Here is a 15,084-nt window from a genome sequence, read left to right as displayed (position 1 = left end):
TTCCGCTATTGTCCTGTACGTTTCACCGGTGGTTTTGAAACCCCTGTTGCTACATTTTCCTTTCTTACTTGTGCACTGAGACACACGTTCTTAGTGTAGCAAAGACTTAAAAGGAACACTTAACTCATTGGGAGCTGGGATTTTGTTCAGTTTGGGCAGCTAGCTGTCTCACTGTATTTCTCAGAAATTGAAACGGTTTTGGCCCAAAGTGTTGCACAGTATATGACCGTTTCGTATAATTAAGTTTACGAACGGTTTTCTTTCCTCGTAGGTGAGCAGCTACGTTATAGGCTATTTCTCAAACTTGTCCCCTTCATGGCCGTCCAGATTTGCAACCAGACTTTGAAGTAGCAGCCATAAATACACTCAAATGAGATTATCACTAGAATAACGTGCTACACAACACTATACACGTAAAAGCATTTACCAATACAGTACACGGTATGTGAGAAGGGATTATAGGACTACAACTACCACTGCTACAACTAAAGAAAGAAAATATGTATAAAACTGACAAAACAAGAAGTCCGTGAAAACGGATATAGAAGTGGCAATGAAACTCTTGTCATTGTGCCTCCACAGGGTGCACAGTACGGTTGCGAGACAGCATATGACCCCCTCCATCACTCTTCTATGATGTCACACAGCCACTCGGAGAGAATGCACGGGGAAGTGGCTCTGCACAGGTTCTTTTGATTGTTGCAGGGTAATATGATGCAGCTTTTATCTACAGCAAATGGACATCCTGATAATGTACTGTAAGTGTAATTTACTGTACGCTTGTAAATTCCTAGTTCTGTCCTTGTTTCAGGTGGAAAGCATGACGAAACAAGAAATAGAGTTTGACACACCGTTCAGAGAGTTGGGCTTCCCTGGAGCCCCCTTCAGGAGTTCAGTTCTCCTTCAGCCCACCAGTGGTTGTCTTGTTAACCTCACGGAGTGGGTGAGTAAAACTTTGACCTGTTTATCATCATTATCTCCTATTTTCCAGCTATTGCCGAGTAGGGGCAAACAAGTTCCTCTCTATTTTCTTCTGTATTAAACAGTGTAGCAAAGGGATCCAGCTTCTGCCACCAATTAAGAAACCTAATGTATAAAACTTGTCTCCTGCCAATCCTGATGTATAGTCTGGGGACCTGTGTCATGAATAAGAGAGAAGTGAGTCAAATGCAAGCATGTGAAATGAAGTTCCTTAGGTCAGCTCTACAAAAAACCGGGAGAGACAGAGTTAAGAATGAATATGTAAGGAGAGTCCTGCATGTGAACTTGACCATGGAGGAAAGACTAGGTGCTGCTTGAGATGAAGGTGCCCGGAAGAAGACCTATTGGACAGCCTGGAAAGAGATGGACAGACCAGTTTAATGAAAATCTCAAGAGGAGAGTGGTAACATGGGATGCAGTGGAGAGGGAAAATCTATACTGGGACAGAATTCAGTGGAAGCATATCGTTCACAAAGTTCCTATCCGGCTTGCTATAAGGAAATGCCGATGATGACGATTCCGCTACTCCTCATCCATCGCTGTGTTCCAATGCAAATTCTGCTGTTTTGGACTAAGTCCATTTCAGTCTTTCCCTTCATTTGCCTTTCCTTAGTCTTACTTAGCATTATTCCTTCTTTTAACATGTCCAAGCCTACTAAGCCTGCTTTTCTCTGTTTTATCACCTCTTCCTCTCTTATTTTTTCCCTTATATCCTTCAGATTTAAAATTTTCTTCTGATTTCCCGTGGGATGGCTTATGGTCAGTATTGGCTTATAAATGAATAAATGTGATAAAGCACTACTTTATATTTTCTCTTCCTTATGCTGATTATCCTCTTCCTTTTTTTTCTTTTTCTTTTTTCTTTCGTTACAGCCTTTGTAGGACCACAGGCAGCTTTGTCATGGTTTGGGTTTTCTTCTTCTCCTTCCAGAACCTCTCCATCCTCTCTCTCTCTCCTTTCCTCCTGTTCTTCAGCTTATATTTTCAGTATCCTCTTCTCTTATCTCCCCCACTGGTGCTTCTCTATCCTATTCCTGTATCTTTCTACAGTATGTCATTGAGCCATTGAGCTCTGGTATATTGATTGATGTATATCTATTTCTCCAGTTCTCTGTCCCTTCCACCTTGATCCCTATTTCAGTCCAGACAACCCACTTAGTTCCAGTCTTTCCTCTCGTCCTACCTGTTGTCTCTCATATACTCTTCTCCATGTCCATCCTGATCACATATCCAACAAATCTTGCTCTTTCGAGTCTTACTTCTTCAGTGGTCATCCTCATGTTTCATTACAATTCGTCCCTTGATCTTTGTTCCCGTATTTCACCTCCTCTTTTTGGTCCCAGTATCTTCCTCGGGACTTTTCTCTCTCCTTTCTCCAGTTGCTCTGCCTCGTGCCTTCCTACAGTAGTGTCATCGGCTCGACCGCGTACAGGACTGCGTTCTTCACTGTTGCCTTGTAGTGCCTGGACTTTGCATCTATTATGTTTTATGCTGATTATCCTGTAGTAATAATTGTATCTCCTAATATAATTATGATGTGAAATTAGCCATACACAAAATAAATAAATCAACGAAGCCTATAGTACCCGTCCTTCGACACTGTCAAGCGACACCAGTAATAAGCAACACTTCACAACGTGCAACAGGTTTCAAATGGGGAGATCGTTGTTGCATTTAAGATGATTCAGAAACTCCCTTACAGAAATGACTGTTCATGTTTTGATTCCTAGAACTCTTCTAATATTTTGACAGACCTGGATTTTGACTTCACTGTAGTATGGACTGGACAAGGTTCTGATTGTAGGAGTTTTCATTGTTCAGCCAGTTGCATCAGTTTGGGTAGATTATATGGATGACGTTTCTGACATGTCGTACATTGTTTAGAATTGTCCTACATTTATTTAATGGGGTTCAAATTGAGGTTTTATGGGTCTGTTCAGATATGTGGTTGCTTCTGAATGTTCCTCTTGCTGGGATCATTCACAATTGCCGTTTGGTGAACCTGAGAATTGATGTTTAAATTTGCACAGTTCAGTTTTTGTTGATTTCCCCCTGTTACTGCTGGTATGACTGCTGTTCATTGGTAGTTTTTTTAAATGTATGTTTAGTTGTATACGTGATATTCCTGGCTTAGTAAATATCAGGTTGTAGTCGTAGAAATTACCAACAATTTGCTTTCTTTTCTATTTGTATTGGACCTTAAAACGTATAATTCTTTCCTTTCTTTTCCAGCCCCCTTTCGTCATTACATTGGAAGATGTGGAGTTGGTACACTTCGAGCGAGTCCAGTTCCACCTTAAGAACTTCGACATGATCTTCGTCTTCAAGGATTACCATCGGAAGGTTGCAATGGTAAACGCTATCCCCATGAACATGTTGGACCACGTCAAGGAATGGTTGAAGTAAGTTTCATTGTTTCATCAGCTGTGCTAGCATCTTGCCCTGCCTTAGCATGAGAAAAGCTTTGAATTTATGGTGATAGGCCTTGTAAGATTTCCTTGTAAGTGACATTGGTTGTTTATCCTCATGACGTACATACGTATATCAGTTTGGTGTATTTCGAACGCCCTTCCAGCTGACTGCTGGTTAGTTTGCCCATTTCTTCCCATTTGATATTTAAATCATTCCTGTCCTTTTAATAAGACTACTTAGGCTATTAAGTTAGATGTTTTTTCTACAAACTTACCTGCTTCATTTTGTCAAGAAATTCCATATACATCGAAGTTTATAATGTTCGCGTTCCGTATTGATGATATAATTATTGTTGATAAATGAGGTAATCCACCTAATCAATAAAATATAAATCAGTTATGGTACTGGTTTCAGCCTATTGATATTAGGCCATCATCATAAGCCCTAAGCATTACGGAAGAATCTTTCATCAAACTCGGCCAACATGTCAATGCTGATCATAATATAACGAAGTAAATGAAATATATGATATTTTATGGTACAAGTATCCCACTCTTAGCCAAAGATACTACATCTTCTCTAGTTCATATATCTTTAACTATCCCATACCATATAGTATAACTTCTTCTCTATTCCTTCTCCTAGTTCACCCCCCATTCTCACATCATGATAGCATAACACATGACTCTATCACAGAAGAGAACAGAAAATCAACTTGGCAAGTTGATACAAAAAAAAATCCACAAGAAATGGAAGAAACATACACATTGATTAGTCTATTCATTCCTCAATCATATAATTCTCACCATCGCTTAATCCATTCTTCATTCTCGCATCCTGCATTTTAATAACTTACAATATAAGTTAATTTAGATATTCCTTGATGTTGCCATGCAACCTATCACCAATTGCTTTTAATTTTATACAAGTGTTCAATAAATTATTTATAGAACTTAAAAGACAGTGATTTATATTTATTGAAGTATACCAACAGATCATAAGAATTTTCAAGTGTTGTATTACATCCTCAAGTCTGACTTATTTTAGTGTACAGTAAAACCTTGTTAAGACGTTTCTGCAGGGGACAAGGAAAAAGAGCGTGTTAAGTGAGAAAACGTACTGCAAAATACACGAATAAAAACTATCCTACAGGAATATGGAAACACTAGGTACTATTTTTTTCCGACCTAAGGGGATTTTACGTCGTATATCCACGGAAACAGTGAAAAGAGTATTAAAAGAGGTGAAAAAACAGTAGAGATCAAATATGAGAAGTTATTCCGCTGGGCTTACAACATAACAATAGTACACTGAAAAGTGTTAAAAACACCAAACAACAAATATGGAAACATTTGAATGTGGACCATTAACCCTTTAACGCCGAAATTATTTTTTCGTCCGTTTTCTTTGAAATTCGTCTAAATCACTTCAGGTCCATAGTATAACATAACTACAAAATATTAAGCTCATACTTTTCACGGTTTCATCGTTAGGTGGCGTGTTTATATGATCACGCTAGGCGGATGTGTTAGCATTTCATTCTGTATAGCATTTCTTTAGTATTTATACATTTTATGTATTGATGTTGATAAATTATGAACAAAATACACTAATAAAGATCATAATTTATGAAGAATATACATTAATTACAATATGTACATACATAAATAAAGCAATCTCAAGATATTCGTAATATATTACATTCAAGTTATCTAATTCACAGAAATTATCGAATAGGAACGACTATAAGAACTGTATGCTTCACACTGTATGAAATAGGACAAAGCATGGAACACAGAGTCCAACATTACATTTTGTGCACTCGGTGCGAACATTACTGGAGCATTCCTTTCCAGCACAGTGTCGTCGATTGCAGGGCGCTACGAGGTGCCCAACCCCGTCAAGTCGTACATCGTCAGTGACACTACTCTGCTGGATACTGTATCTCGAGGTGATAGGGCGGCCCCTTCCTACTGGCGTTATTTTGAACTTATATAGATATGTTTGCACAATGTGGCGACGAAATTCTAGATGTGACAAATCACATCCAGACCTCCTTAGCAGTAACCATGAATTGTGAATGGATACGTCCAGGAGCCATGTGAATAGCGACCACCACCATTTCTTTCCACGTATGCCTACTCTGTAGTACGACACATTCTGGTCCATCCTATCTCTTCCTGCTGAAACGGGATCATCGTCTGTTCCTCCTATACGATCGTTGCCAGCGAGTACAATTTCTGCCTTACTTGAAAGCTGGCGACCTGTGAGGTTATCAACCATACTACCAACATCTTCATCTCCTGAATCTTCGTCGGAGTGAATATTAGCTTCTGGAGGTTCAATAAAAATGCTCTTAACCTCTCCAATTGGTTCGTCCGATTCAAGAATATCTAATACTTCTTGGAGCGTAATGTCCCTGTAAAAAGGGAAACAAGATTTTGTAGCTGCATATATGTTAACAAGTTGCAATTTATTTAAATGTAGAATAGATGACCGTAAATTGAATAAAGTTGTTCAGTGAAAATTGATGTATAACAGTAATAGTAACAGGTAGCATAACGTCCACCATCAAATACACGCACAGGGTGAATAGCTAACACAAGCGCCTAGCGTGATCATACGATCACGCAATGTTTTAAGTGCCTACGGGAGTAATATTTACTGTTAAATGTAAATTAACTGCATCATAATGTGAACATAGATCACTCCCAAACTTGTTAAGCATATTAGTTGTGTAATCTAAACATAAATATATGTGAAATATCAAACTTACTTGAAGCGTGCCATCATGATTCAGCTGCTGTGACAATGACACGAAACGAAAGTGCGCCGAAACAATGAGTCGATATGTATCACGTAATAATATGCTCGCACACAGTTGCCACATGCTTCTTGAATTGATCTACACAGTCAGCAATCAATTCCAGCGCTATACAAAGCACTGAGAGCAATCTAAATGAAGTAATGCAGGCCGTGATCATATGGACACGCACGGCGTTAACGGGTTAAAATATCGAAATACCGGGTGAGTTGGCCGTGCAATTAGGGGTGCGCAGCTGTGAACTTGCATCTGGGAGATGGCGGGTTCGAATTCCACTTTCGGCAGCCCTGAAGATGGTTTTCTGTGGTTTCCCCATTTTCACACCAGGCAAATGCTGGGGCTGTACCTTAACTAAGGCCACGGTTGCTTCCTTCCAACTCTTGGCGCTTTCCTATCCCATCGTCGCCGTAAGACCTATCTGTTTCGGTGCAACGTAAAGCCACTAGCAAAAATATCAAAGTATTATTGCAGATCACACTCTTTCTAAAACAAATGCCAGTAGAAGCCTTTTATTTCAGACCAGTGGGTTATTAAACATTAATTTTCTGGTCAAACACTTAGACAATGAATTGGAGGTTATACGTGACCATGTGCAACTGCAACAGAATTACTTTGGCCGCCATTTTCAATCAAACATCATTGATCGATCCAAGACCGATTTGAGTGATCGAGTTGAAACTGGAAAGTGCAAGTTTCAACATTCACACCAACTCTGCACGCTTAAAGATGTAGATGCCAACCGACTTGTCGATAGACTTTAATTTTGTCTTCATTAGTAAAGAATTTCACAACTTTGTCCGTATCAATAATTAGGCACTGCGCTGGTCGACTTCACACAATTATGTTCCAGATGTAGGCTATCACACGACAAATATTCGCTAGCTTTCACTGTACAACTAAACACAAAATACATTTCTAACTTCTGAATGGAATGAGAAATACAGGCACAAACAGGCTCATTGTGTTATTCTACAGTTTCACTGCTAACCGACCAGCAAAACAGAGCATTTCTGAGGCTAAGGGCTTGCTCCCCAAAGGTGTAATGTATCCTGTGAAGTTCAAGAATTCAAGGCCTTTTCCAGTTATCATGCAACTGCGGTGAGGGCTGTTACCCGAGTTGGAAATTATGTTCCTTCCACAAGGGATGACAAATAACATTTCCAGGGCTAGAAAAAATGTGATCGTACTAAGCGGTAATAGCGGAAATTCGTGATGTGATATGTGAGGTATTTCTATATAGATTTAATATGATGAGAATCGGGACTTGAAATTTATGACGTGCTAAACAGGAAAACGTGTTAATGAGGAATGCACTAACGAGGATTCACAGTGTATTGAAAATTAGATCAGATGGGTCTAGTCCATAAATATATGTACACCATGTGATCAAAAGTATCCGGACACCCCCAAAAACATACGTTTTTCATCTGCCACCTACTGCCAGGTACTCCATAGCAGCAACCTCAGTAGTCATTAGACATTGAGAGAGAGCAGAATGGGGCTCTCCGCGGAACTCCCGGACTTCGAACGTGGTCAGGTGATTGTCACTTGTGTCAGAAGTCTGAACGCGAGATTTCCACACTCCTACATATCCTTAGGTCCACTGTTTCTGATGTGATAGTGAAGTGGAAACTTGAAGGGACACGTACAGCACAAAAGCGTACAGGTCGACCTCGTCTCTTGACTGACAGATACCGCTGACAGTTGAAGAGAGTCGTAAAGTGTAAGAGGCAGGCATCTATCCAGACCATCACACAGGATTTCCAAACTGCATCAGGATCCATTCCAAGTACTATGACAGTTCGGCGGGAGGTGAGAAAACTTGGATTTTATGGTCGAGTGGTGTAAGGAGCGTAAACATTGGACGATTGAACAGTAGAAAAACGTTGTGTAGAGTGACGTATCACAGTACACAATGTGGCGATCTGATGGCAGGGTGTGGGTATGGCGAATGCCTGGTGAAAGTCATCTGCCAGCGTGTGTAGTGCCAATAGTAAAATTCGGAGGCGGTGGTGTTATGGTGTGGTTGTGCTTTTTATGGAGGGGGCTTGCACCCCTTGTTGTTTTGCATGGCCCTATCACAGCACAGGTCTACATTGATGTTTTAAGTACCTTCCTGCTTCCCACTGTTGAAGAGCACTTCGGGGATGGCGATTGCCTCTTTCAACACGATCGAGCCACTGTTCATAATGCACGGCCTGTGGCGGAGTGGTTACACCTCAATAACATCCCTGTCATGGACTGGCCTGCACAGAGTCCCGACCTGAAACCTATAGAACACCTTTGGGATGTTTTGGAACGCCGACATCGCTACCTCTTCCCAGTGCAGAGCTCCGTGAAGAATGGGCTGCTAATCCCCAAGCAACCTTCCCGCACCTGATTGAACGTATGCCTGCGAAAGTGGAAGCTGTCATCAAGGTAAGGGTGGGCCAACACCATATTGAATTCCAGCATTACCAATGGAGGGCGCCACGAACTTGTACGTCATGTTCAGCCAGGTGTCCGGATACTTTTGATCACATAGTGTATATGTGACCTAGTTTGTACCCATGACCCCACCAGGTTGTAGCAAAATTGGCAGAAGAACTGTCACGGATAGAGTATCTTTTCTTGCCCGTGGTCTTGACTTCTTGATTTTATTTTATTTTTTTATTTTTCTTTGTTCCCAGCTCTTGTGATATTCGCTACACCGAAGGTATCCAGTCTCTCAACTGGACCAAGATCATGAAGACCATCACTGATGACCCAGAAGGCTTTTTTGAGAGTGGTGGGTGGACGTTCTTGGATCCTGAGAGTGACGACGAAGGGGGCGGAGAAGATGTCGAAGAGGAGGAAGAGGACGATGCGTACGAAGTGAGTGAATTCTTTTTGTTACAGTATTACCCCTCTTTTACATTTTTCAAGGGACTCTAAGAATACCAATGTAAAGGATGGGGAAGTGTAAATCGTGAGACACAACTTATATAGTGTATGTAAAAACGCTTTGGAAAACAGTGTAAACATTACACTAATGCACGTGATTAATTTATAGAGTATTTTAATCTTAATCCTAATACACTGCTTACCTCATAGGTCCAGTGTAAATTAACTGTTGACACTATACTCCGCACGGCTCTACTTCTAAATTGACGTTTTGGCAGATTTTGGCTCGGTCTGGTGATTATGCGCTGAAGCATAGGCATCCAACCAATCCCAATCTGCCATTCATATCGATTTATATCGGCAGAGCACGATCTCGAAACCCAGTTGCCAACTCTAATGTTTACATTCGCCACGTGGTTAACCTATCTCACGCGAAGCCCATCAAATTACCAAGACAAGGCAACCTATCTCGCTCAGCGTGTATGGTATTTGGTATGCTTCGCGATCTTTTGCATTTTCCTTCAGTAATTAGTGTGTTTTTCATATTGTTGGAGGGTTCTATTGACTGAGATCAGTTGACTGTTCCCTTTATAGGCCATAACCTCCTTTCTGTGCCAGCCATTAGCGGTGAGTGATGTTTTATTTCCTCATTCTCATTTATTCTTATTAATATATTCTCTTATTAGTGTCAGATGTTGTTAGTAAGTGTAGTTTTTGTGAATTTGTTTTCAATCCATATTCATTAGTTTTTCTGAGTACGGTATTACATTTTACAAGGTCTGTTTACCGCGGTCATATTGCATCAGCTGTTTTCGCGGGCGTAGCGCGCTGGCAACAGAGGAAGGGCGATGCTCATTTGTTTTGCGAAACTTCAATTTAGAAGTAAGGCCGTGCGGAGTATACACTGCCTTGGTAATTCTGCTTATCCATTGACCATGAGAGTACCAGTAGTAGTTTGTAATACACTATATTATTTAAATCTGGTTATCTTTCTTAGAGCTTGCATCCAGGAGATAGTGGGTTCAAACCCCACTATTGGCAGCCCTGAAGATGGTTTTCTATGGTGTCCCATTTTCACACCAGGCAAATCCTGGGGTTGTAACTTAATTAAGGCCACGGCCGCTTCCTTCCCACTCCTAGCTCTTTCTTATCACGTTGTTGTCATAAGACCTATGTATGTTGGTGGGACGTAAATCAAATTGTTGTATCTTTCTTAGAATGGCTATAGATTTATCTAACATGCAATACATTTTCTTTCTCTGAATGGACCATGTTAATTACTACTATTGTACTTATTTTTAACATTAGCACACACTATTTCCGATGGAAAACTACACAGTCACTGCTTCCTACCGAATTAGTCCAGAATCAATCTCTGCTTACACTTCTTATTTCTAAATTTGTTTTTCAAGTTCATGAAAGTTATGAAAATTATTTCCACCCCCTCTACAGATGACAGATATCTACATAAAGTGTCCACTGCTGTACTTGCCTCAGCACTGGTAGGTATCTTCACTGTGCTTATATTCTTCTTCTTCTTTATAATTGGTGGGGGACTCAGCTGCTGTTTGTTCCGCAACCAGCTCCTCCACACTTTCTTTCCTCTGCACTTATCATAGAATCATCCACCTGAAGACAGTCCTCAGCAGTGCAGTTTGATTGCTACATTCTCCATACATCAGGCAGCAGGTCACTGCCTCCTCCTCCTCCTCCTCCTCGGGGAGATACATGAACTTGAATTTATTATTGACATAGTCTAGAACAGATGAAATTTTTGAAGAGTTTCATGGGACCCTGAAAAAGGGGTTTATCCAGCAATCGGGAGATAGTGGGTTCGAGCTCCACTGTCAGCAGCCCTGAAGATGGTTTTCCGTGGTTTCCTGTTTTCACACAAGGCAAATGCCGGGGCTGTACCTTAATTAAGGCCACGGCCGCTTCCTTCCAATTCCTAGGCCTTTCCTATCCCATCGTCGCCATAAGACCTATCTGTGTCGATGCAAAATAAAAAGAAAGAAAGAAAGGATTTGGTGGTATTGTCAATGAAATGAAGAACTCTTGTTATGCTTTCAAATCTGGGAGTAGCTAGTAAACAGCTTTTTGAGAAATAGGATAGTGTGGGTTTTTGAACAATGCCCATCAGCATATGTAATGCGAAGACTTTGTACATCTCCTGCACAGTAACTGGAACACATTCATTTACCCTTGACCTAAAAGGAAACGACATACCATGTGCCATCATGTGCTGCTTTGCATAGATATTTGTCTGTTCCACTATCATACTTACGAATTCACATGTAAAAAGTAATTGAAATATTGTCACAGTATCTAAATAATTCCTCGCAGCTTCTTGTGGCCTGTAATTTCTCATAAACACTTCTCTGTTGCCGATATAATTCTCTATGTCTTCCCAGAGGAACTCCTGATCTCCAACACAATTACCCATGTTTTACGTTGTATTTACATCACCACATTCACTCTCCTGCTTTCACTTTCAGACTCTATATCTGAATCATCATTCAGAGAAACCAAGATTTCCGCCTCACCATTCACTAAAACTTCGCTAATATCGGAATCCGCGATTGCAAGCTTACGTTTAGCTGCCATGATGTAAACACAACAACAAAAACTCGCTCTTTGATATCCAATTTATCACATGTAATCAAAGCAAAATCAATATTTTTATACTCGGGACAAAAGATCAAAACTTTCCCCATCGATATAACCCAACAGAATGGTAATAGTTATGAACCCAGGCACAAGGTGGAAGCACAAAGCAAGCAGTGCAAAGTGCGTGCAGGTAACTGTTCCCCTCTTACTATTTGTAATGTGGACTCTACAGGTTAGTTATAGAGAAACAACGTTATGTGTTTAACTAACCTTTTCTTTAACTGATTTACATCATTACAGACGAAGGGACATTACACCACAGGCTCTAATCAACATCAAAATTCCTTCAACTTTCGCTCTTTCAAGCTAAGATAAATACGACTACAGACAGTCGAATATCCTTCCTCGCTTTTTACAACGTACTTAAAGAAGACTGTTGTCTTATCTTAATATACGAAATTAACATCTTTAACAACTTCAGCAGTCTAGCAGCTTTACTTTTTTCATATCCTCCACTAGGAGTGATAAAAAAAAACATTTCTACTTCATTATAAAGATTAAGCTGTTTATGTTCCAAATTATTTTTCTTACATCCTCAAGAAGTATTAGGTGCCTTAAACCAGGTTCCATTCAGCGCTCCAAGGAATATAATCTTGTAGAACTTATGACATGCAGCTTGATACCACAGTTTTAACCAAGGATATTCTTATAAGTTTATTTTAAACAAGCACCTGCATTATTATCCTCATTTTACGATTTGTAAGAACAATCAGGATCCTGATTATTCACCTTACAGGTGAAACCTCGTTAGTGTGTTCCTCATAAGCACGTTTTCCCGCTTAGCACGTTGTAAATTATAATGGGCGAAACATGTCCTTCTAATTGATATGATAAGATTTAAATTTTTAATTACTAGATCTCTCTTCGTATTGAATAGGTGGAAATTAAACACTTGTAAGAGTCTTTGTCTTTACGTACATTACAGTATGGACCAAACATGAGAATTTAAATGTGTAATGAAGGCATTTTACGTTGGGTATCCGCGGGAACAGTGAAAACTACATCTAAAATTTCTCAATATAAGAGGAAAGTATTAAAAGGTGTGAAGAAAACGAGAGAACAAATATGAAAACCTTCTCTGCTGGGGCTTATAAAGTAACAAGTGCACTGAACAGTGTGAAAAACATCAAACAACAAATATGAAAACATATGCACGGGGGCCAGTAAAAATATCCAAAATAAATTTCTATCTTCTGATTTTCAGGGCTGGGAAAAATGTGATCATACTAAGCAGTAATAGCCAAACTTCTCTACTTGATAAGTCAGGTATTTTTATTTAGATTTAATACGATGAGAATTGGGACTTCGAATTTACGACTTGCCAAGCGGGAAAACGTGTTTGTGAGGAACCCACTAATGAGGTTTCACTGTATTAAAGAGGTAGGAAAATAAACAGTATATTTCTCTCTATATTTCATTTTTTTAAAAATTTCCATTTCTATTACACGCGACAATTTTACTACCCACCAAAACCCGGCTTGTGACAAAGAAGAGTAAAACTCAAATTCTAGCAGCAGTAAGGACATTTCTGAGAAGAATGTATGGAAAATTTAGACATACATGAAGAAATAAAGTAAGGACTTGATGAGTGATAAAGTGGTGAAAAAAGACTGAAATGATTTGACAAACTATGAAATTACTTCCATGCCAGCCATCATTCACTGCTTCTTGACCAATAAAACTACAGAATTTCTATGACATTTTCTTAAGTATTGCTTAAATAATTGCACATAGGAATATGATTTGTCCACATTTGTAAAATACAATTTAGATCAATTCTTTCTAATAAAACTTAAGAAAAACTTCTTACCTAGAAAATTTGTTCAACAATTCACATGCTTTGAGCAATAATATTGTTGAAGATTTTCTACAGTGTTCATTAAATTGAAAGATGAGGAATTGTGGATTCTAAAGCTCAAACATGTGCAATATTAAATAAGCATAAATGATGTATAATATGTATAATTTGAGATAAATGAGCGGTTTTTTCTTTCTTTTCTTTTCCCTCCCTCAATTCCATAACACGAATTGGGCTGCATGATCCTACATGGAAACGAGTAAGTATGGTACGGGTGAAGATATTTGTGTAAACCTCTGAGCTTGTGAGTGCTGTGTTGTATTTCACAGCTCTTATTTTTTGATGTGCTCATTTGAAAAACATCCTTTAGTGTCCATCATGTTTCACAAATTATTTTGTTTCTTTTAGCCCAGCGATTTGGATTCTGAAGAGTCTGAAGAGGATTCAGAATATTCTGAGTATTCGGAGGACAGCGATAGCGATGGAGGTAAGTTATATTATTATTATTGCCATTTATTTTGACCTGTTTTGAATATAATGTTGAATGCTAGAAAATAAGATGCGTTCCATATCTAACATTAAGTAGTGTGTGCATTTTTTAAAACCATGGATCTCGATGAATTATGATTGCCCAGACTTTTTCAGGTTTCTTTGTGTATGATTTTGTCTTTCTGTGAACGTGTTGGGCTGATTGTCGAAACAATGATTAGTTGTATCCTTTTGAGTTTGTCTTGCTAAATAACATTGGACTTGTGCACGATGATCTATTGCATAAATAAGTGTTCAGCAAGACTAACTTTCAATATTGGTTCGAAAATGGAAATAAAATCCGCACAGGTTATCTTGACTGTTAGACTTCTTAGTCCTTGCTCGGTAATATTTTGTCAATTCATTTGCAAACTTAGCAACGTTGAAATGTGAAGTACGCACTGCCCTGGTTTTATTAGAAAGCTTTCAGTCTTCTCATACTTACATTGTAGTGTGTTGTGTTCTGGTGCTAATAGCTTGCTTTCTGCTACTCATTTGAAGTGGTTAAGTGCACTGAATGATCACTATGGCTGTAGCAACACCAATCACATCACGTGCACTTCAGGAGCTTGGAACTTCGCCTTGGAAATGTACTTGTATAACTGTGCACAATGAAAGAAAAATAATAACCTAACTAAAATACAAGATTGTGTTCTTGGAACAAGCTTATCATTTTTGTAAATATGGGAACAAAATATTGCATCATGTTGCAGAAGTTCCCCCTGAGTTCACCTTATATATACCTAGTATCTTGAGCTATTGTTATTTTTAGTGACTTTCTTCTTTTTCTTCACGAATGGGTCACATAGGACCACACGGAATCAACATTTGTTGCGCTTTTCTCCTTGCCCAACAGTGGTTCTTCATTTTCATCAATTGTTGTCAGTTTTGTTCCTCCGACCAGGTATGGCATGTTAGTTTCTTCTCGTCTTCCTCAAATCCCCTTGTGTGAACAATTTTCCTGATTACATTCCTATCCTGCAGATTTGGTGACCCTAATTCAGTGAGGTCT

General features: G+C 39.2%; 1 protein-coding gene across 2 annotated transcripts in view; it reads left to right on the top strand.

The window, feature by feature from the left end:
* Positions 1-15,084, top strand: part of dre4 (SPT16 homolog, facilitates chromatin remodeling subunit dre4) — a 165,252-nt gene that overhangs the window by 104,477 nt on the left and 45,691 nt on the right. For both annotated transcript variants that reach the window (XM_067157313.2, XM_067157314.2), the window contains exons 15-18: positions 812-943; positions 3,214-3,383; positions 8,887-9,070; positions 13,953-14,031. In XM_067157313.2, coding sequence (XP_067013414.1) covers positions 812-943; positions 3,214-3,383; positions 8,887-9,070; positions 13,953-14,031 — 565 coding nt within the window. The remainder of the gene's footprint in view (positions 1-811; positions 944-3,213; positions 3,384-8,886; positions 9,071-13,952; positions 14,032-15,084) is intronic.

This window comes from Anabrus simplex, chromosome 13 (genome assembly GCF_040414725.1).
Source record: "Anabrus simplex isolate iqAnaSimp1 chromosome 13, ASM4041472v1, whole genome shotgun sequence".
NCBI classification, from domain to species: Eukaryota; Metazoa; Arthropoda; class Insecta; order Orthoptera; family Tettigoniidae; genus Anabrus; species Anabrus simplex.
This window is presented reverse-complemented; position numbering and strand designations above follow the sequence as displayed.